At 37.2% G+C, this 24,685-nt stretch overlaps 2 protein-coding genes across 3 annotated transcripts; both read right to left on the bottom strand.

The window, feature by feature from the left end:
* Positions 1-13,728: 13,728 nt before the first annotated feature.
* Positions 13,729-15,197, bottom strand: E(spl)mgamma-HLH (Enhancer of split mgamma, helix-loop-helix). 2 transcript variants are annotated; one of them, XM_017617842.1, is made up of 2 exons: positions 15,142-15,197; positions 13,729-14,924 (listed from the first exon to the last, which is right to left on the bottom strand). In XM_017617842.1, exon 2 carries the CDS (start codon positions 14,743-14,745, stop codon positions 14,086-14,088), a length of 660 nt encoding a protein of 219 aa, XP_017473331.1. In that variant the 5' UTR covers positions 14,746-14,924; positions 15,142-15,197; the 3' UTR covers positions 13,729-14,085. The 2 variants fall into 2 exon arrangements, with proteins under 2 accessions (XP_017473331.1, XP_017473334.1); XM_017617845.1 differs by lacking the exon at positions 15,142-15,197 and adding an exon at positions 14,971-15,061 and having other exon boundaries at positions 13,729-14,751.
* Positions 15,198-20,140: 4,943 nt separating this feature from the next.
* E(spl)mdelta-HLH (Enhancer of split mdelta, helix-loop-helix) lies at positions 20,141-22,614 on the bottom strand. The gene has a single exon (XM_017617841.1). It carries the CDS (start codon positions 22,130-22,132, stop codon positions 21,422-21,424), a length of 711 nt encoding a protein of 236 aa, XP_017473330.1. The 5' UTR covers positions 22,133-22,614; the 3' UTR covers positions 20,141-21,421.
* Positions 22,615-24,685: the final 2,071 nt, after the last annotated feature.

The raw sequence follows: 24,685 nt of genomic DNA, 5'->3' as shown, positions 1-24,685 counted from the left end.
CTTTAGTCGTTCACACAATACGCTCGATAAGACCTTGTAACTTATGCTTAGAAGGCTGATCCCGCAATAGTTTGCGCGTATGGCGGAGTCGCGGAGTGTACGTACATCAAAAACAATGGAAGCATACATTTCGTTTAGTTATCACAACATGATCGATTTGGTTTTTTGTTTTTCGATGTGGAGAGAGCCACGTAGCTTTATGGATCTTTTTAAGCTTGAAGTCGATCAGCCTCAGTCCATTGTCGGACGTTTCGTCGTGGAGGCTAAATTTTCCGAAGGTGTTTCCAAAGATTCCTTCCTTGCTCACCCTTTCATTGAAATCGCCAAGCACGATTTTAATATCATGGCGGGGGCAGCGCTCGTATGTGCGCTCCAAGCGCTCATAGAAGCCATCCTTGGACACTTCGTCCTACTCTTCCAGCGAGGCGTGGGCGCAAATAAGCGAGATATTGAAAAGTCTTGCTTTGATGCAGATTGTGGCGAGACATTCGTCCCCCAGTGTGAATGAAGTTTCTCTGCCACCACAAATCCATAACCGCTTTTCATGGATGCCGATGATATCAGCTTTTGTCCTTACGAGGACATCATCGAGCCGGGCAGAGGTACCTTCTCCATTAAGGGTCTGGACATTCCAGGAGCATGCCTTGAAATCATAGTACTTTAAACGTTTACCATAGTCGCCTTAATTCGAGGCTTTATTTTGTTTCTTCAATCGAAGGGGTTTTTACGCGGCGGGTCGCAAACCCAACACACAACCCAATGCTGGGCCGGGGGTGGTTTCACAAATGAATGCACCTTTATATAGCGTGTTCCAATACAAACGCCCCTACTGGTGAACATACTTAGATGAGCCCTTATTCCTAAAAAGTCGGAGTAGCCCCATCGAAGCTCCATCTCTTTCTGCCGTGACCTAAGGCTTCACTCGGATTGGTTACCGCATCTCGCACATGGTTTGCTAACGTCGCCCAAAGTGCGCGAACGAAGACGCAAAAGTCGGAATTGGATATAGCGGTGCAACTGTAACTGCATACGCAGCACAAACTATACACCATTGCACTAGAATTACCATCTACCTCCAAAGCAGCCGATAGAACCAGCCATAGTAGCACGGCAGCCGGCAATTGAAGGACGCGGACCTTCCGGGCGGACACATAAAAGAAAAACTCGTTGAACCAGATCATAAAGAACTGGCTACGAGCAATCGAAATGTTGCACAAATTACGCAACAGTGGGAACGCAATAGCTTACCTACCCAGAGTTTAATTCCTCCAGATCCCTTCGAGGATTAAGGGTCATCAGACGGGCGGACTAAGCCACCAAGATAAGATAGGACGGGAACGGTTTATTTTTTTTGGAACGAATTTCCGTCATCTGTCATCAAACTGTATTTTTTACCGAATTCCAAAAAAGGAGGAGCTTATCAGTTCGTCGGGATATTTTTTGTTTTGGTTTTTTTTTTTGTATGTATGTTACCGCATAACTTTGGACCACGTCAACCGATCCGATCATTGGATCATGAAAAAATTACCGGCACTCCTAAATTTTTATACTTGTTAGACAAACTGGTTTTATTTATCGAAACGAAAAATGACGCTAGCAATAAATTCATAGTAATAAGAGCGACCCTAATATACAAACACAAAGCATCCAGGCATGTTTACATATATATATACATACATATATCCTCCGTATTTAGCTTCAGCGCATGCTCGACAGCCTCAAGGAATTTTAGCACCATTTGTTTAAGTGTTGGATTTAGCAATATCTATATGTATTTTGCATATTGTAAATTGGTGAGCTGGTGATTTTGTCGATGGCGTTTATAATTTAGCTATGCAGCAGTAATTTAAAATTCACTTTCGGCGCTGGGTTAAGAGTTTTTAAGTGGCTGTTGAAAAGGAAACGTTTCTATATAAACAAATATCTAAACATACATATGTACATTAGTATGCAACACTCCTCATACAAAAAAAAAGTCGGAACTGTTTTGCCATCGGATTTATAAAAGTTAATCTGCCTTATCCTGAGTTTCACCAGAAAAAAAATTCACCCGAAAATTTGTCATCGGCCCATAGTAAAACCATGGAAAACAAAAAATGGAAAATGAAACTCATGATAAGGCTGATTATATTTTAAGACTTCCCTCGAAATATTTCGAAAAAGTATTAAGATTTGCGTGAGCTGGACCGATTTGAAAATACCTCCACATGTCGAGTTGTTTATAAATAAAATTAGTATTAAAACAATTTTTCAAAAAAAATCAACTGACGGTAGAAGAGTTTAAGCTTAAAAGGTCTGCATAAAAATGCTTTGAGATTTTATCAATAGAATCAAGCTATGATATTTTTTAAACTATTTCTAAATCAGTTCAGCTCACGTAAATCTTAATAATTTATCGAAATATTTTGGCTAAAGTCTTGAAATATAATAAATTTTATAATTCCAGTGGAAAAGCCGCAATTTTTTTTTTTTTTTTTTGCGAGGCATCCTAATGTATCTACATATGTATATGTATTTATACATTATGAGTCATAAAGGTTGCGAAAATTATGCTAAAAAAGGGAAGGTGCTAAATTTAGAATGGCTTTTAATAGGAATCATAATGTTGTTATGTTGTAGTCATCAAATTAGATGACTTAGGTGGCTTTAAAGCCTAGGGTAAGACATGAACATATAATTTTCAATAATGGTCCAGTTGAATGGAAATGAATTTGCCTTTTTAGGTGTGGGATGCACTTTTGTATGCAAATGATTATGTAAGCTACATAAAAATATATTTATTCTTAAAAAATATTTAATTCGTTAGCAGGGGATCACCGCAGTCGAGGTTATAGCAAAAGTCGTTTTTAGAGTCTAATTGCACTCGATATGTGGAAAATGCTAAATATCGCACTATTTCTCATTTTTTCACTTAAATGTGTGATATACATTAGCAAGCATTATTGTGTGCAATTCTGCAGCAGAAATATGGCTAAAAGGAGGGTGCTGCCAATTTTCTTCCATATAACGCATGAACAAAACTGACTTTTATATGGAAGAACAACACCCTCCACAAAAATATTTTTAAAAGTCAGTAGTAATGCTTAGCGACTTGAAACTTGCACTTTATTACAATAATATTTAATAGGTTATAAAACCGCATACTAGGAAATTTTTTTAATATTAATTAGTTTTTGTGAACTTTGTGGAAACTTTGCAACTTTTATTTGTGTGGTATCTGATATAGATCGACCCATGTTTTGAATGAAAATTATTAACAACAAATAAATACAGATAAGTTGCCAACAGCATCATTTTGAATTTTGCTGCTATTTTTTGACCGCAACTGTATCTCTTACTTTCTTTTTATGGTTTTGTCAATTATGTATGTATGTGCCTATGTACATACATATTTGTGTAGAAATTAAAAAGTGTTGTCATGAAATAAACAACATTATCATATCATAAGCTTAGGATAGGGTTAGGATTTTAAGGCATTTGCCTTTTTGGTCTGCTTAGTCGTACCTGTAAACAAATTAAAGAATCACACGCTTCATGTCTTCCTTGATTAAAAATTTAAATTTTAATTTGCCTTTTTTGACTATATTGCTTTTTTCTGCCCTTTCTGCATGTTTTGTCTTTTAAATATTTATCTCTTCATAGAAGTTCGCTGCATTGTACCAATCATGTGACTACAAAAAAATTGTCGTCCCAATTTTTTATTTATTTTTGTTAAAGAATGAACTATATTTTTATAAAAAAATAACCAAAAATTAAATAACAAAACTTCGCAAAAAGTGGTGCGGCTATAATTTTCTTATCACTTATGTATATTTTTATATATATAATTGGACATACATATATTTACATTGTGCTAAAGGTATGTATATACCTAACAAAATTGAAAAATAAATGCCTTTGTTGCCTTCTTTGCCTGTTCCTGTCTACTGAAGAATAAATATTATTTTAATTTAGAAGCCTGAAATTTCGATTTTTTAAATATGAATTTTAATATTATTTTCAACGAAAATCCCATAAGCGGGCATCTCTCTTATAATTCTAAGTTGGGTAATTCGATTAAAACCAAAATCTTAACTCAAATTATTGTAGAGTGCACCTCTTAATGCTACACTTAAAAATTGCGCAATACTCAGAGTTACCATTGTAATTTTTTTTTTGAGATGGCATATTTTCAAAAACTACATGTGATAAGTGCAAGTATAAACTATTCAAAAAACGATACATAAAATATTTCTAAACATAAAAGACAAACGCTGGCTAAAAAGAGCTAAGTAAAGGATAAAACTGTGTATGTATGTTTGTATGTACATTAGGGTGGTCCTTAAAAATCAAATGAAAGATTTTTTTCAGTCTCATTCCATCAATCGGTAATACCACAGTCACAGTTAACCCACATAAATTTTGGTCACGATTGGAGTCGATTAACCCGTGTCGCAAAAGGGGTCAAAAGGCTTCTATGGAGATTCAAAAGATTCGGGTATTAGATAAAAAATATTAATTTCAATATTTTTAGTCTCCATAGAGGAACCTGAACTTTGCCCCCTGTGCGACACGCCTAAACCGACTCCAATCGGGACCATAATTTGTATGTGATATCTTCGACTATAGCAGCACCGACGTAGGGGTTGAGGCTTAGGAAATCTGATGTAAAAATGTGCTTACTACATTTAAGGACCACCCTAATGTACATACAAATTTGCTTTACAACACACACACGCCAGCACAGCCCTTCAGTGAAGCAAGCAAGCAAGCAACAATTGTCGATGAAATGTGACACCAACGTGCAGTGCCACAGCATCAACAATTTGAAAGTCCCCTAAGCTGCTGCGCATGCGCAAATATTGCTTAAGCAATTTTTAAACGCACTAATCACGAGGGATTTTTTTTAATTTTAATTTTATGCTCTTGTTCATTTTCTTCCTTTTTTTACTTTGTTAGCTGCTCTGTTTACATTACCTCCTTGAGTGCATAGAATGTACATTTATGCGTAACAATGTGTATAATTTTGTGTATTATTTTTCAGTTGATTTGAAATTTTTCATACGTGATCGAACAAAGCAATTGTAGATAGGGTTAAAAGAAATGACGACGAAGCTCAGGCGGCAACAGCCTGCCTTGGCGCGTATGTGTGTTTGAACGCACGCCTGTGCACGTGTTGCTGATGACGAGCCTATTAGTGCACAGTCACCGCAAGCCTTGGCATCGTTGCCTGTTGCTCCGTTAACTTAGTTAGTTTGCTGGTGGTAGGTTGGCCAAACACTAACCATAGCGTACGAGGAGCCGCCAGTCATTCAACTGTCCAACAATTCATCCCAGCAGCGCAGCGCATCATCTTTGCTTTGTGTGAGGCTGCTTGCTCGCTCACATGGGGGCACATTCTTCTTCAGCAGCATTGTTTTCATTAGTACTTTGTGTGTATCTTTTTAAATATTATCGTTTACATTTACTTATTTGATTTTATTTCATTTTAAGTCTTTTCTGCTGTCTGATCCTCTGTCGCTCATTGCGCACTTTCTATTAAATACAACACTGCCTGTTGCTGTTTTGTTATATGTAATTGTATTATTTGTTGTATAACTATGCATATACATACATACATATGTACATACAAACATTATAGTTTGCGTAGAGATTGGTCCTTGCTACGTTGGCTCGTTCTTGGCCGCTTGCTGCCACAGCCTTCCAAATTACGTTCCTTTTTACGTCCATGTACACGTCCACGTCCACGTCCACCCCGGGGGCATACAGCACAACCAATACACAACCGCCCATAATAAACTGATTAGACACGCTGATCTTATCTTACATACTCGCATTTTACGTGCGAACACATGCGTTTGTGTCTGTGTGTGTATTGTAATCTTCAAGCGATGCTCATTGTGTCTTGTGCCCTCTCCATGGCAATGCCTTTGTTTTGTGCGCCCACTGCTGTGGCCGGCCAATATGTAGCGACAGCAATGACGACGCGTCGATGACGTCCTGCTTGATTATTTATTCTCTTTATGCGCTACAATTTTGTAACCTTAAGAAAATAAAATTTAAGCAACAACAACAATACATAGCAGAGGCATCCAAGAAAGGCATCCGAAATTTAATAAAAAAAAACACACATTTTAATTGTGTGCACACGTGTTCAAATTATCAGCAGGATTTTGGCTACTTTTTTCTGCGTTGACCGTTCACTGCTCGAATTTACTGGTTTTTATTTGATTATTTTCTTCTACAGCTCGTAAAAAGTAGCTGCTCGGTCAGCGTAGCCCAAAATTTTCAATTCTACATGCATCGCCTCTATTAATCACAGCAATGAATTGTGATTTAGGCAACGCGTCCTTTGTGAGGCGATCTAGAAAAGAATAGAAAAAAGTACAAAAAAAAATTTATCTAAGCCTCTACATTTGAGGCAACCAATATTCTGAATAAATTCGTATGTACACTGACGGCCATGAAGAAATTAACAAAAACTTATTTTGAAGATGTCTCGACTTATTAGAATGTAGTGTTTGTAACTAATTTAGTAATCAAATTCAGAAAATATTTTTTTTTGTGGAATCTTTTACACGTTATAATATGTATATTTTCCATGTTGTTTAGTGGATTAAAGTCAAAAAGTATTTTCCTACAGCATTCTTCACGAGTATACATATTAATTTCCTCATGTATATAACAATTTTAGAATGAATTTCGAGTGTACCAATAAAAATCTTAAAATTGGAATTTCTGTTTCGTGAATGATCGTCATAATAACATTCTAATCGCTCAATGTTAACATCTTGAAGTATCTTCAACTTTTAAAATGAAAAAATCCTTAAATTTCAAAAATTACAAAATAGCTGCGACAGATATTCTGTATGCTGTAATTTTTTCAATTTGGTGGCTCACTTTTGAAACTTCATTTTTTTGAAACATGTATCTTTCTGGTGACGGGCGATACTTCGTATGGGAATATTGATCAACATCATTTTACACAGCCGTTTTATGTAGTTTCGCGGCTTTGAAATCGACAATTAGATGATGTATGCCGATCCTATTCCTGCAAATCTTTTCCCAGATTTGACGTAGTGTAAATACCGGGGCTTTGGTGGATTAGACAGTTGTACGAATTGCTGGCTGAATAAGTATATCTCTGGTTTGCAAGTTTCCTTAAACCGAGGCCTCTACTCCTATTCTAACGCAGGATAATGTCACAATCTTACACGGCAGAGTTATCTCGTCTATCGTGACTACTGACCTTTTATTTTGACTAGTTGCTTTACTACAAACCCTTCGATGTTCTGGACTACGCGGACGAAATAGTTGTCCCCAGGGGGCTAAATGTTAATCCAAAACAAGCTAGCATCATTATCTTACCCAGAAAAAGGGGAAAAAATAAAAATAAATAATCGAACCGTATCTTGATGGAATCTCTAAAGAAGTAAATGAATTCTTGATTATAACTATAAAAAGCGAATGTATCGATATGAACCTACTGACAATTCATAGACAGAGGCTGGGACATCAAATTCTAGCATGTAATCTGGATATATGAGGTCAGTGATGACCCATTATAACTTACACCATCCCTGTCTGCTGTAAGAAGTTACAGATGAACTTCATACAGTACAAGTTCAAGTGCATGGGTATCATCGGGACTAAATGAACAACTCTCCCCACGGCTTTCGAGGCGTTACTAAGCCTATCTGGTCTGCTGTTCCCCCGACAGCCAGGTCTACTTAATCGGAACGACGCACATTTATATCTGACGAAATGCTATCGTTTCTACAGCATTTCTCAAAACTTGTTGGGTAAGATTTATTCTGTTACATATATTACATGTTAGCATAATTTCTCTAGCAGAGTGAACGAAGGTGATGTCACCTTTCTACCTCCATTTTATTTTACCCGAAGGAAAGATTAGGTGACAGAGTAGTGAATCGATACCTCTCTATATTCAACTTCAAAGTGTCCTTTCCAAGCACACCCATTTGGAAATACGAACGATCGGAAGCTCGAACAGTTAGTCACATTAGGTATACTGATGGTTCCAAGACCAACCAGGGCATCATAGTATGGGTGTAAGGTTTACAACCCAGACGAAACTTTTCATCAACAACGGGAAAGAAAAGTCTCTCTTACAGGCTGAGAGATTATGCGGACAGACAAGCACAGCTATACAAAAGAACATAAAATCAGTCCGACAGCACGGTTACATTGGCAATGAAATATAAGACATTTTGAAAAATCTTAAGAGCCGAGATATCAGCTGGGAAATCAAAAGCATTTCATAACCTCAGTGGATAGGACAATACAATCGACACAGGTTTTCTTACTGGTCATTGCATAGTATTGAAGTATTTATAAAAATTTAGGTGATACTCTATACTTGACCGCCTGTGTACATTCGTATGTAGTACACACATACATACATATGTGTGTACAATCCCTACGGGAAATGGATCTAACTATAAGTTAACTTGAAGTTGATTAGGAAGGAACTAAAGATCACTATTATCTGTATATATTCTTTGAGGAACGCTAACTATGACATTAGATGTCAACTAACTTGTAACTAACTACTTTTGGACATAAAATATGAAAAAGAAAAACAAAATATATATATATATATTTTTACTTTTTTAATTGTGTACTTTATTTTATTACATTTCATATTTGTTCATATATTCTGCTGTAGGTTGTTCCATATTCGAACTCCGTCAGACATAAATTAAAAATGATAATATAAAATTTTGATCTTCCTTTTATTTGTCCTCAATTCGAAAAAGTATTTGTGAAATGCAGAAAGAAAGTGAATTCAAAGTAAAATTTGTATGAGGATATATAGACACTTGTTTAAAGAAAGCAATCTCTGGATTACGTCTGCATTACTCCTGCATTACTTTTCAACTAGCTTCAGGTTAGTTTCTTGTAGCAAACTACAAGTTATCCCGCAAAAATAGCTAACTACAAGTTGGTTAGTTTTTATCAATTGGTACATTTTTTCTGCAGGGATATCTACATACGTACATTTGTATATGCAGCTCCTCTCAAGCACTGATGCTGACCAAGACAACACATTCGCTACGAGTATCTGAATGTAACACATTCAAAAAAAACGTTATTATTTTTAATTAGAAAGAAAAAAAATAAAGGAACACAAAAAAATAAAATAAAGAAAGATTAAAGAAACAAAAAATCACACCAAAGCCACCATTCGAGCTAAAGAAAGTGAAATGCGTAGCTTGGTAGAAAATTAGAGGGTTGTTGCCCCATTGCTTGTCCGATCGTATATTTGTGTATGTACATATGTATGTACATATCTAAGTTACGTTACCCTTGATCAAACTATGTTCATAAAAAAGTATGTATGTATGTCTGTAGCATTGAAATACCCAATTATTGAGGTCTACCGCCGCATGAAAAGGATTTGTTTCGTATTGATTTGCTCTGATTGACGTGCAGGAAACGGCAGGTTTGGTTTATGATTTTATTTCTTTTTTTTTTCAAATTACAATTACAAAAATTGGAATCTGATGAAGACAGGTATTGCATGTCATGATGGAATAAAATTTGATTGTACATTATTATGCATTTCTAGTATGCCTTTCGACATACCTTTTCGTTTTGATTTTCATAATAAGATTTTAATAAAGAATTCAGAGGATTTAGGCGAAAGTAAATTCAAAAAAAAAGAAAAAAAACATAAGTTAGGAAAGAAGGGGTGTTTCTTAATGATACTTAATATCCGGTCATTCGGGATGCTGTTGTCATATGTATATGTGCATATGTATATATTTATTTGTACTTACTGCTTCTTAATTATATTCCTTTTGATTGGTGGAGATTTTCATTCAACTTACAAAAAAAAATCTCGTTTCTTCAAATTGGTAGCGTTGAGATAGCCGAAATCCCTTCAGATGTAACTTTCGAATTGAGATTCATTCCAGACGAGTGCATCAAACGTTATCTGCCGTATTATCCAACAACAAATATGGCGCAAAGAGCATTCTCTTGTACATACATTTAACATTGAGAGTAGTGTTGCCACTATTGGTCTTTTCCGACAAAATTTGTTCGCTTCTTTTTCATTTGGTAGGTTGGTAGGCAAAGTAAGATTCTGGTCGGATAGCTGAATTAAGTTATTAAATTCTTAATTATAAAAATTTATATTTCAAACATCATTTGCATATAAATATTTGCCAATTGTACCTTTCGAATTCCCTCGAGTCAGGGACTCAATTTGAATTGCTTACTCAATAGGTAGACAATACGGAAAAACCTTAGCCCATGAAACTTTTTACAAGCCGCATGAGCCATTAGTATGACAGCCACACTGACGAATTTCTGCATATTTGACTGGCCATGAAACTAAAAATGTTTCTTGAAAAACTATCATACGCCCAAAGCCAACACAAAGCTGATCCATACCCACCGTAATAAGAATGCAATTACCATTGAAATCGCTGATCTGGCTAAATAAAGAACCGGACTATGCCTCCCAGCTCAACCCGCAACATAAACATAAAACTCCTGACCCGACTGCCAAATGTGATGAGTAGAAATCCGCAAGACCAATGAATACAGAATTATGCTGCTAAATTGACGGATCTACATACATATAAACGGTTGGGTTCAAACTCAATGGAAAGGTCGGATAAGATGTTTATTCAGATTGGTCTGTTTTCGCCAATCCGATTACTGTAGATCCACTAAGGCCTAGCTGATGCCTATTTCAAAGGTCACATCACTGGCAAAATTTGCGCTTACAGCCTTGCAAAATGTCGCTTACATATTAAAAAGCCGAGAAATGCGACTGATCACTTAATGAAATGGCTGGGATATTTCGTAAACATATTGTGTGGGTAGGCCGTAGCGACATTAACACGGCACTTCTGGCTAAGATAGTTTCAGGTCTTTTGTAAGACAGATGAAGGTCAGTAGTATTCTGGCACGAAAGTCTTACAAACACTTGTGCATATACCAAATGTAGATTAGTACGTACTTACAGTATCGGTCATATCTATAGCACGCCATTTCAAAGTGATATTGTGTGCGACTTATGTTTATTTATTTATTTTTAAGAGTTTTTAATTAAAATACAGTTCATTCTCAGACAAACCCCATATAAACCCAAGTGTAATAGTTTGTAGAAAGCTACAAAAAAGTGCAACAAATATTTACCTTAATTACAAACTTTTTTCTCGGAAGTGTTAGAATTTTTTTGAGTACACAGTTTTTTAGTCTGATAATGTGCAAGTTTCAAGTGGCTAAAGATTACCGTTGATTTTTTAGAATTTTTTTCGCCAAAGGTGTTGCGGATTTCTTCCATATACAAATAAATTGAGTTTATTCATTATATGGAAGCCAATGCGACAAACAAAAATCTAAAAAATAAACGGTAATTCGTAGCCACTTCAAATTTGCATATTATCAGACTAAAAATGAAGGGGCTAAAAAACTGTGTACTCAAGAAAATTCTAACGCTTCCGAGAAAAAAGTTTGAAATTTACGTGAAAATTTGTTGCACTTTTTTGTAGCTTTCTACAAATTATTAAGCTTGGGTTTGTATCGGGTTTGTCTGAGAATAAACTATATTTTTAATTGAAAATTCTTAAAAAATAATAAATAAATATAAGTGGCACACAATATCACTTTGAAATGGCGTGCTATAGATATGACCGATACTGTATGTATGTAGTATATCATTTTGCACCCGCTGCTCCAACAGTCGCAATGGCCGTGTGAGCAAAGCACTGGCGTGCTATGCCGATCGAAAGATCCGAGGGTCGAATCCTCGGGAAGCGGTTTTTTTATTGTTATAAAAAGAAATAATTTTTTTTTTATTTCATGTAAGTTTTTATTTACTTTTCTTTTAAATTTTGATGTTATTGTTTTAAAATGAAAATTTTTTATATTCATTACGTTTTTAGGAACTTATTTCCTTTTTTACAAGTAATTTTTTTATTTGTTTTTTTTTTTTTCAAGGGATCCGAGCTTCGAGCGTCGAATTCTCGGGGAGCACAATTTGTAATTTTTTGTACCTCTTTCTTTTTTACTTAAATTTCTTTTAAATTTTTACATTTAATAGTTTTAAAACGAAAAAAAAATATAAATACATTTGATTCTAAGAAATAATTTTTATCATATAATTCATAATTTTATAATTTTTTTCTTTATAATTAAATTTTCTTTTAATTTTTAAATTATATTGTTTTAAAAATAAAAAAAACTTAATTTACATTTACATGTGAACATTTTTACAATTCTTTTTTCCCCTTTTTTTCAAGAGATCTGGGCTCTGCAAGCGGATATTATATTTTATATTTTTTCTTTTATTTTTTTTTGTGTCGTTCTTTTACTTAAATTTAATTTTAATTTTTCGGTTTAACTGTTTTAAAAAGAAACATTTTTTTAATTTAATTTTTTATTTTTATTCTTTTATCAATATAATTTTCTTTTAATTTTTAGATTTTATTGTTTGCCAAACCAAATTTTTTTTATGTAATTTTTAGGAACTTATTTTCTTTTTTAGGGCTAACTTTTTTCTTTTTTCATTTAATTTTCTTTTAATTTTTAGATTCCATTGCTTTAGGTCTTATAGTGTATAATGAAATAACATGTTTTTTAATTTATTTTTTTTTTGTATTTATTTCTTTTTATCATTAAGTTTCTCCTTTTATAATTTTTAGATTTTATTGTTTTAAAAAAATATATTATTTTTTTATTTTTAATTTGTTTAGTTTAAAGTTTTCGATTTTATTGTATTAAAAATAAAATTTAGTGTAAATATGATTTTTTTATTTTCATTGTATTTTTAGAAACTTTTTTTGATTAGTTTTTTAAATTAAATTTTCTTTTAATTTTTAGACTTAATCTTTTTCAATTTCCTTTGATTTCTATAAAAATAAGTTTTTTTTTCTTTTTTAATCTATTTATTTTTCTTTTTCTAATTAAGTTTTGATTTCATTTGTTTGTAAAAATTTTTTTATTTCATTTAATTTTTAAAAGCTTTTTTATATTTTTTTTACATTTAACTTTTTAATTTTTCATAAAATGTTTAGTTTTTATTGTTTTAAACATTTTTTATTTGCTTTATTTCTTAGAAAACTTATTTCTAAAACACAAGCAGAGTAACGCTACGACCTCCTCGTTAGCAGTCTCATTAAGTCTTTCAAAAGACAGAAAAGAGCTTACTTCGTTAGTTGCCACAGTTGGCAATTGCCTTAAGAAGTACTGTGATGAGTCAAAATATAGTTGATAGCACTCCTGTAGGGGTAATTGCAATGCAGATGAGCTTTGTTCCTGGTACGCCGGTAGTCTTTGCGGGCCATTGTTTTATTGGCTTATATGTATGTAGCCAGTTTAGGAGTTCCTTGCAAAGTTTTCTGTAAAATCTGTCGGAATGAAACTATATTACATCTATTCTATCACTGCCCGGGTGTCGCTAGACGGTCGTTTTAACCTTACCCACCTTTTTTTTGTGTTACACAAAGAGTTTTCTCTAGGCAGACGTAGCCTTCATTAGTTAGTGCCACCTGCTGTCTTTAAGAGCGGACATATCAGACCAAACGTTAGACAGCCACTTCCTCAAGAGTTTATCGGTTTTGTTTCAGAACCTGTGGTAGGCTCAAAGTAAATGAATACGTTCGCAAATATTCGCATTCAATGACAAAGGATTCAGCAATACTTACATATGCTTTTCTAAAATAAAAAAAACTCCCAATTTCTTTCTTTTGATTATTTAATTATTTCATGTTTCTTTTAAAAGTATACTTATGCAAAATTTTTTAAAAATTCTCTCTAATTCAACTAATACAATTCAATAAACTTAATGACAATATTTAACAATTGTGCGAAATCACATCGACGATACAACTGCCGGCAGCTGGCGCTGGAAGCGTGGCTACTTGCAAATGCCTCTCCTCTACTTTAAAGCTTTATGTTTGGTGGGCGACATGGCGCGTGTTGGCGTGTCACTCGTTTTAAGTTGCATGGATTGGTTGACGGCAGGCGTTGCCTGCACGTCTGGAAGACTTTATCACTGAGCAATTAACATTTAAGTTTTGTACTGGGACGTTTGCCGATTTAACGACTTGACGCCTGCGCACCACACTACCATGGTCGCCAGACATCTTCCTCCTCGGCCCGAGCTGCATGACTGCCCGTAGTGGCATCAATGGGCGAGTGACCGCTGTAGGTGGTGAGTAGATTTTGACTTTGGCCATGTTTTTCGCTACTGACGCTCGAATTCGGACTACCATTGTAGCTGGAGATGGGTGAAATGGGTACCGAATAATGCGCGCCGCGTCCTCCCGCTGTTTGAGCAATGTGTACCGAAAGCGGTGCGGTAATGGGTGTGGGTGCATGTACGGCAGGCTGCAATTGATTTAAGCGCTGGCCGAGATGTGTCATCAGCTGTGTGCCAAGATTAACATTAACGCCGGGCAATTGCGAGAGCGAACGGGACACCTCGTTGACTGCATGAATGTAACCGGAACGGAAACCCTCAGCTTTTGACATAGCGCCACCCTTTGAGGCGGCCGCTTTGCGTTGCTGCTTCAACTTTTGCAAATGGGCAACGGTCAACTCGAGAATATCGGCTTTCTCCAATCTCGTGACATGTTCACCCTCCGACTCCAATGTGACGACCATTAAATCTTTCAACTCGTCCAGGCACTTGTTGATGCGTGCGCGCCGTTTACGCTCCAACATTGGCTTCATCACTTTGCGATATTGGTAGGTCTTGGACATTTCCGATACTTGTATGGACATTGTGATGTCTTAGTGTGTGTGTGTGTGTGTGTGTGTGAAGTACTAAAATCCAGTGTGACTTTTACTGCTGAGTGCTTGCGGTGGAATGCATGACTCCTTCGACAGGCTGTGCTCTTTTATACTGAACTCCTCTGCTAAGGAATGTTGCAGTGAGCGCAACTCCGAGCCGAGAGAGCAACCTTCCACAAGACTTTTGTAAAGATNTACTTGTATGGACATTGTGATGTCTTAGTGTGTGTGTGTGTGTGTGTGTGAAGTATTAAAATCCAGCGTGACTTTTACTGCTGAGTGCTTGCGGTGGAATGCATGACTCCTTCGACAGGCTGTGCTCTTTTATATCCAACTCCTCTGCTAAGGAATGTTGCAGTGAGCGCAACTTCGAGCCGAGAGAGCAACCTTCCACAAGACTTTTGTAAAGACACGCAAGCAGGCGCTTGAGAATTCGATGCTCTATCGCATACAATAGTCATATCAGAGAGCCGCACGTCCTTTTGTGTCCTTTTCCTGCCTTCCCTTGATTGTATTCGCTCAGCTCGATAAAGTAGAAATCAACCCTCAATTTCCTCTTACCCTTCTTCGTTTCATGGCTTGCAGTCCAGCACACACACACACACACACATGCACGCTCGCTTCTTTGCTTGCTTACACTTCGCGCTGCCCTTTGCCCAGTCGCCCTTCTTGGCAGCCCATTCCTTTGCATGAATCCTTGGTTTGTCTTACTGGCAAGTCACCCCTTGTTTACTCGCCGTACGCGCGTGTGTGTGTGTGCGTGTACTTTAGGGGAGGAAATCAAACTTCAATACACGTGAAGACGAAGGATCATTGGGATCGCTCCAAACCGTGGGAACTACGTTCCTTGTAGGTTTCTCACACATCGTAGAGCTCACCTGCGCATGCAGCCAGAAGACAGCCGGACAATATGTCAGTCAGTCAGCCAGCTTGCCAACCAGCCAGCCGGGCCAGAGGTGAGTAAGGATAAGGGCGCACATACATACATGGACACCCTTAANTTCCTTGTAGGTTTCTCACACATCGTAGAGCTCACCTGCGCATGCAGCCATAAGACAGCCGGACAATATGCCAGTCAGTCAGCCAGCTTGCCAACCAGCCAGCCGGGCCAGAGGTGAGTAAGGATAAGGGCGCACATACATACATGGACACCCTTACGGAATGCGTGACGTTGAGCTGGTATGTATGTTGGCTTGTTGGCGAGCAGTCAGCCGGCTCCTCGGGGTCGTATACTGAGCAAAGCATGGGAATTTTGCAATCTGGTCGTCCGTTATGAGGTGAACGGCTGTGCAAGGCGGCTGACATGCACCGAACTGAGCGCTGAGCTGTGAAGTACTGTAATGAGTTGAATCGTCGCAGCTGTGCTGCAGCTACTGCAGTTACTGTTTCTTTGATTCCGATTTCAATTCTTCACGCTGGCTGTGTGTAATAATCCTTAATCGTTGTGTCCTGTTGCACGCAAGGACCAACGGAACGTAAAAGAAGGGAAAATAATTGAAATGATATCAACCAAGCAAACAACAGCAGGAAAAAAATAATAAGGAAAAAAGGCGACGAAAGCGTAACGCGTCAGGGAATTCCTTTAAAGTGTACAACGCTTGCTGCAGCTGTTGTTGTTGTTGTTGCTCAACTGTTTGTGTCCGTCTGTGCATAATGAAATCAATCGTAATGTGGGAAAGCGTTCCCACGGTTTGCATCGACATGGAGCGGGTCGGGTCGTTAGCGTTGTTTGAATCGCATGCTTGGCCAGCGGTAGCCAAGAAAGTGAAAAGGTTTGTGTACAACATTGCAGTCGTTGTTTTTGCTGTTGTACTGTTGCCATTGGCGTGTCGTGTCGTGACGTACGAGTATTCAGACGGCAGGGAAATGTGAGCATGGGTTATCATAACGACTTCCTGTCAATTGGGCGAGCGCTTTGTGTCTCATCACACTAACTGACTAGCTGTTGCGGTTATTCTCATTCATTTTCTTGCACTGCTTTTGGCGCTTTTTTTCGTCTGTGCGTTTTGGTCGAAGCGTGCACGCGAGCGCACTTGTTTTCTCAGGGTCGTAATTTTGTACTTGTGAATAGACTTTTGCTTGGCCCACGTTGCTTTGCTGTGCGTACGCACGCTGAATGGACGTGTGTGCTGCGCATGCGCGGCTGACTTTTATATCGGCGGCGTTTTGGATAAGTGCTCGTGGGGTTATTGTATATGATTTTCAATTAGAATGCAAATATAATTACTTGTTTTAGGGCTATGGGTGGTGGTGTGCTAGGCGCTTGCGCTTCGGATCTTTAAAGTTTTAAACGACTTGCGTATACCCTTTTAAGCGCGTGTTTGGTGTTAGGACAAAGAGTGTTTTCATGGGTGCATTCAAGTTTTACACTTAATGTTAGTTTCTATCACTTAAAAGCTGCATATACTAGGTGTGCCAGTTACTGTCGAAATTCGACCGTTTTTCTAGTTTTATAAAAAAACTTGGAGACAATTTTTTAACTTAGCACGTCCTTTAACTAATATACATAAATGGAGCAAAATCACTTACCGAAAAATCTCCTGGTTTGGAACTAAAACGTGACTACAATTTTTTATATCTTTGAAGGTCTTTGGCAGTACTTCGAATTCGTTCCATACATTCCAGTTTGCCGATAAATTTCGATTGTTCGAAACATATCGATAATTCAATAAATTTCAAAAACATTAAAAACCAATAACACAAAAAAATCGATATCTCGACTAATTTCGATAATTTTCGACAAATTTCGATAACTCTTAAATTCGAGGGCTCGATAAATTTTTTGATATAAATCGATTACTCGATAAACTATGGATGCTTATAAATATTTCGGCGAGCAGTAAACACTCCTACACTTATAAAACCTTAAAATTTCGATAACTCGATATATTTTGAAAATTGCAAAAAATTTTGATTCGATAAATCGACAAATTTCAGTAAATCAATAAATATCGATAACTCGACAGGCTAAAATAACTCGATGCATTACGATAGCTCGATAAATTTCGATAACTATATAAACAAAATAAATTTCATTAACTAGACAAATTTCGGAAGTCCTATAAATTTTTATACCTCGATAACTATCCCTAAATTTCGACAACAAATTTTATTTTTCGACAACTCAATAAAAATTGATCAATTTGAATAAGTCGATACGTTGCGATAACTCAATAAACATGGATAGCTCGATAAATTTCGATAACTATAAACATCGATGATTCGATAAATTTCGGTAACTTGATAACTTTCTGTAAATAAATTTTTTATGACTGAACTTACATATTTCGATTCCTATCGAAAAATTTAAATAAACTCTCTTACCCTGTCAGCTACTCCAATTCTTATGTATTTCTCATTATTTTCACTTTTGTCTTTATCTTTTTTGACTTAATCGTTATTATTTCGCGTATTAAGCCTTCGATCAAGTCGTGGCCAGATGTTTCTTTGCTGCCGGAAGCTGAAAATTGGCATAGAACTTCATAGCCAGATTTAGGAGGTTGCCTATTTCATTAATGCTGACCTCACCGCTATTAACGGGACCTTGCTTGTAACTAACACGCGCGTTTACATGAGGCGATTTTACAAGCAATTTTAGAAGCGATTAGTTTAATCCATAGTTGGTTGCCACCCAACTTCATTCGAAGCGATTATTTGAAAGGCCGTTCACACCAGGCGATTGTTGCTTTCAACTAAAAGTTGTCTGTAAAATCGCCTCATGTAAACACCGTTTAAACAAACATTCAACATTTCAGATACGACAAGAGGGCGAGAAAATTTTTACGTTAAACAGAGCTCGTTATCGCTATCACAGCCCTGTTTGGGATATGATCGTTTTCCGCGTATTTTGTTAAGAGTTGTGTGACTAACAGGGCAATCCTCACAACTGTCTTTCAACTCACCACAGTCTAACGTAAGACAATTTTCCATTCTGGCTACTTTGAAAGCTCTGTTCAGTCTTTCGAAAGACTAATTTAAAGATTTGCTAACGGGGAGGTCTTAGCATTGTTATGCTTGTCTTTTAGCGCTAAGTTTTCTAAAAATTAAATTAAATATCTATACAAAATTAACATTTTTTTAAACAAGAAAAATAAAAATTAAAAAGAAAAATGGTTTCATTAAAAAAGAAAAACATACATTGTGGTTGTCCACACTTGCCTAGTTATCAGGTTATCTGATTAAAATATTTTATTCTATAGTGTGAACTGAATAAAAAATCTAACCACATAACCAGGTAACCTGATAACCAGACAATGGAAGTAGTTTTTTTGGCCGCGGTCCAGAGGCCCAAAATAAAAAGGAAGGAGGAAAGCTATTTACTAGATCATTTATTCTTCTTTAAAAAATTCTCACTTATTTGAAATATGGAAAGGAGAGCAAGAGAAACTGAGTGTAGAAATGGATGTACACAACAATTTTGTTAAAAGCTTTGAGGCCAACAATGCGTCATCGCATTGGTAAATATGTTTTAAAAAGAATATTTGAATTAGCTTAATGCAACAACGACATTTAAGAGCTTTCAAAAGCGGAGCGAGCTTAGAGTCGTGGGGTAGTCACTCTGTCTTCAGTTTTAAAATACGACTTCGGGAAAACCAGCCTAAGTCTATTCGCAACAACCTCCGATTACATTACGCTTGTTTAATTCCTCGCGGAAATCCCTTTGGAATAATCGAACTCTGCAATCAATTCGATTTTGTGGACCTATAAAACTTCAATTCGTTAAAGAAACAGGCGAAATTATTTTGAAATAGAATGCTGATTTACATGCAAATTCTGGCTAAGATAGTCCTAAGTCTTGTTTAAGACAATTGATAGACAGTATGTAAGATAGTTTGATAGATTTTGTTTATTCTGGCATGAAAGTTTTACGAAAAAAGCTCAGTAGCCAACTTTCGGGTTGAAAAGCTCTTTTTACTGAAAGCACTTGAGCATGTGTTCCAAATGAGGATCTATGTATACCATTTTGCCAACAGTCACAATGGCCAAATGAACTATTTTTCGTTATTTTTTAATAAACAATTTTTCTTTTTTAAAATAATTTTATTGTTTTTATTATTTTTTAATTTTTTCTTTTAATTTAAAACAAATTTAAGGCAAAACTGATTGTGGGTAAAGTTCTAAACGTATTCACAGAGAATACGTAACCCAAATTTTTATTATTTTTTTAATTTAATTTTTCGATTGTGTGCTACAAAAAAATTTTTTTCTTTTTAAATTTCATTTAATATTTAAAAAATTGAATTTGTTTCTTCATTTGATATTTTTTTTTACTTTTTCTGTTTTCTTTTTTTAAGAAACATGTTTTTTAATATAATTATTTTTTAGAAACTTATTTTATTATATTGTATTTATTTTTTTTTTACAAATTAATTTTCTTTGAATTTTTTAGCCTTTACAAAGCAGATCTTTCACTTAGACTTTTGTCTTTCAAAAGACTGTGGTGAAAAAAGATAGTTGCCAGAATTGCTTTGCTAAATAATAAAATTAGAAGCTTGGAAAACTTTATTAAAAAAAAATTCAAGGCAAAACTGATTAATGGTAAAGTTCTAAACGCGTTCACTCAGAATACATAAATCCAATATGAGCTGTTTTATTCATGGTGCCACACCAAAAATTTCAAAATATATAAAAAAAAAATATAATAATATAAAAAAGTACAAAAGTGAAATATTCCAGCATAAATAAGTAAAGAAATTTAAGATATGACGATTTTCACGTTTTTTTGCAAATTACTCGAAAATTTTAACTTTTTTTTGGATTCAGCACGTCAAATTACATAAGGATAAGTGGGTCTCTCGTCTCATATCCTCTTTAAGTTGTGTAAGAAAAACGATAAATGTCCTTTGAAATTTGTATCCTTTAATATACATAAGTACCTGTAAAAAAACCTAAGTACGCTCCGAATTCCAGCTTTTCAATAAATACCCCCTTTGTATTCTGGGACACCCTAGTGTTCCCTCTTTTTTATTAGAGCGAACTCAGTTTAGTTTTAAATAATATTTTATTGTTCTATAAGATGAAATTTGACAGAAACTTAAATATGTTTCTAATCTTTAATTTCTAAAATTTAGATGCTTAAAATTTATGGAAAATATTAAAGCAATTAAACCAATAGATGCTTAAAATTTATAAAAAATATTTAAAGCAATTAAACCAATAATGTATTAAAGTGTAATATACAAAAGCGTGGAAACTCGCTCATCTTAAACTATTAAAAAAAAATCAGACATAAAATGGAAGTAGATTTTGAAAGAAATGAAAAACTTTATACGAAACATAAATACCAAACTGGAAGCATTAATTCTCTTATAACTAAAGCTTAACTATATACGTACATAGATCAAAGGTCACTTAAATGTAAGACACTTGGAAGTACTCGATAAGTAATACGGAGATCGGTTTACGAACAGACCAATCGCTAACTGAGTGTAGTTGGCGGCTATCACAGGCAAATCACATTAATACAACAAACAAATTATAAAGTTATCAACTATTTCTAACGACAATTTGTACTTACAACAATAAAGCTGACATGATTTTATATAGTATGTAGAATTACTAAAGATCCACTAAACACTTAAAGCTACTAAAGCCGCTGGCAGTTTAAAACAAAAAAAAAAAAACAAAGCTTTTAAAAATTGTCAACCTGCTGTTTGCGCGCACCCACTTACCACGGACGCCACAAGCATTCACCGCCGTTTTCTGCGTCCGCTTCTTTCATGCGCTGCATATTTCCACACATTTGTTGTTGCAGCTGCTGATGTTGCTGCTGCTGCTGTTGTTGTTGTTGTTGTTGGTAAGCGCGTCTCATATACTCAGCATCCAGATATGCTGCCGTCGGTGATATCGCATCAGCACGTTTGACTACCTCTAAATTAAGCGCCTCCTCACCACTAGCGGGCGACTGCATTGCGCGCGCCGCATGTGGCGGTGGTAGCGCCAATGGTACCTGTTGCAAATCCTTTAGCTGATAACCCAAATGTTTCATAAGTTTCGTGCCGAATTTCACATCCAGACCAGGCACTGTGGCAAACACGCGCGACACTTCATACGCTGCTTGCGTGTAGCCGGCGCGAAATTTCTCCACATTTACGCCACGTCCAGCTGGACCCCCGCTCAGCGCTGATTGATGCTGTGCAACGCTGGCGGCAATTTCGTGCTTGTGCGTGCGCAAGTAATTCACTGTCAACTCCAATATATCGGCCTTCTCCAGCTTGGCAATGTGTTCGCCTTGCGCCTCCATGGTGTCCACAATGAGATCTTTCAGCTCGTCCAGGTAGAGATTCATGCGTGCGCGTCGCTTACGTTCGAGCAACGGCTTTGTTACCTTGCGATAGTGTTGCGTTTTGGTCATGAAGCGTTGTCCGTCCACAGCCATGTTGCTGTAGTGTATTTGTTGCTGGTGATGTTGAAGGTAAGCGCGCGTTCGCGAAACTTAAAAGCGAGGTAGCACGAAAGTGCGCAATATTTGCCCGACTTTGATTTCAGAAAACAAGTTTTTGAGTTGTTTTTTTATTTTTGTTTGGTGTTTCGTTTTGGCACCGACAGACAGACAGACAGACGGTCGGTCGGTAGAAGTGTAGCAAGTGTGTCAAGTGTTTACCGCACGGTAGCTGTTTGAGAAATGATGCGAACGCAAGGTAGAGCGATCCTTTTGTAGCCTTGCCTTCGGCTCAAAACACTGCTGTCTGCCTATAGTGGAGGAATGCAGCCGCTCGTGCACCTCAAAGTGTGTGTGTGTGCGTTGTGCCTTGCATGTGCGCTGCTTGTTGGTGGCTACCGCCACCCCTAAAACGACACCAGCTTCGCAATTTTGATTCTCCGTTCGCAACCTGTTGTCGTGCTGTGTTGGGCTGCATGGCATAGTGTTGCTCCCTCGTGATTCAAATTCTTTCGCTTGCTTCGTTGGCGATGATTCTGATTCGATTTATAAAGATCGCTCATTTTCGTTGCCGTTCGGTTAAGTTAATAGTACGAGCGCCAGACGTGCGTCGTCTGCGCCTTCAAGTGTAGCGCGTTCCAGCAAGCAGCCCTGGCTCTTGTTTTGGTGGTGGATCGTTCGCTTGCTGCTCGGTGGCTCTCGTGCGTCACCTATGAATACAAGTGTGTATGTACGTGGCGCTGCACTCCGACAGCACAGGGCGAGCCCTCCACGTGTACGCCGAGCGATATTGTTTGAAAAAAGTACACTGCGAAATATTTTTGAGTAGCAGAAAGCCAGGTCATCTAATAGGAATTGTTTTTATGGTTATTCCGTCAGTCCTCTTTCCCATTTGTCCCATGCAGTCGAAATAGCAAAAACGCCGGGATCTTACTTGGTTGGGTCTAAAGCTCTTCTGGTGTCAAATGGGTAAGGCATGCAAACAGGTCTGCGATTTCCGCATCGGAGTCGTGGAACTATTGATCTCATCTCTTGGGACGGTCCAATTTCGACCCCGCATATGCAAAGCGCCTGACCTCCTAGCACCGTGTCGCTGCGCTTATCGTGATTTCCTCCCGATACATTGGATTTTAGTTGTGGAGCATTGCAAGTTATCCGTACTCTTCCGCTTAACGCCATGCTGAAGAACACAACACGAACTGCTATCAGACCAAGGGAAACCAGTTTGTTAACAGGCTCCAAGTCCGGATTTAAGGGAGATTTCGATTGCAGCACTAACAATGCAAATTACTGCGCCTCCTAAATACCACCTAGTGGCTTCTTCTACCATAACATTTCCTCAAGGCGTGATTGGGCAGGGCGAGGCTACTGAAGGAAACAAACAATGAACTCTACCACGGATGGATTGAAACTTGAGGACCGACAGGTCTCCATTAAATCTATGTTCAGGCTTCCGGCCTGTTGAAGTGTTACTTTTAGACAGATGGGCCAGATATCATCTAAGCGGGCGTAGATCGGTGCTTGCGATGCCACAGAGCGTTTTTGGCTGGATATGGCATTGGCCGATATGTATTCCAGCAGTAGAACTGGAAATCCTAGCTAATCACTTCAGTCGCAGTTGCCTGTAGAATGACGAGGTAGATTCAGCTCAGCACTTTCTATTCAACTGGCCAGCCTTCGCGAAGTTGAGGTTTAAATATTTATTTAACTAAGCCTGAGGGCTCGCGGCGTTTCGTCGTTTAAGTAATGATTACCGTTTAAAAATTTACATGTTGTAATAGAGGACAATTTTCTTAATGTCCAACTGCGTATCTTATCTGGGATAACCGACAAAAAGCTAGCCTAACCTGACCGAAACTTCGTCTATAACTCACACTAATAAAAAATAAAATGGGCTCGCGATCTTTAAAACATATCCGGTAACCAGGCTGTCAAAAAGTGTTCCATAGTGGTTTGGAACCTGTTTTAGATTCCAGCAACCTATAGGCGGTTTAAGACTCCACAAACCGTAAACAAGAGAATTAACCGCCGCCATTTGATGTAACTGATTCACAGACGGCGTACGATATCAGGTTGTCATAATTTTCAAACACACTCCTCGACGACTCGAAAATCAACTCACAAAAAGCATCGGAGATTTTAACTTTATTGGATGTCATTTTACTGAAACTTAATTCAGAAGATTGGTTATTTGCCACAGGGATATTTCCTTCAGGAGCGCTTGACCCCCCATCAGTGCTACTGGAAGTTTAAGAAACTAAAAATCCTCAGAATTTATTCTCAGTGTATAGATCTAAAGAGAGCACAGCTCACCCCAAAATAGCAACAAGCTCAATACTTGCGCGAGGTCATATCGACCTCTGCCTGTCAAGCGCCGAATACGCCGCTCTTTACTCCCTGCGCGCTGCGTACGACACTCAAGCAGTCGGACTGCCAGCCAGCCAACCGTTTCCGACTACCGATCCATTGAATGGTCACACGCTCGAGTTCGCGATCTCGTGTTTGTCTGCATGGCTGCGTGTGCAATGCTTGCGTGCGTACGCGCGTCGG

The sequence above is a fragment of the Rhagoletis zephyria genome, unplaced genomic scaffold (assembly GCF_001687245.7).
Source record: "Rhagoletis zephyria isolate East Lansing unplaced genomic scaffold, Rhagoletis_zephyria_1.1 Rzeph_scaffold_01504, whole genome shotgun sequence".
NCBI classification, from domain to species: Eukaryota; Metazoa; Arthropoda; class Insecta; order Diptera; family Tephritidae; genus Rhagoletis; species Rhagoletis zephyria.
This window is presented reverse-complemented; position numbering and strand designations above follow the sequence as displayed.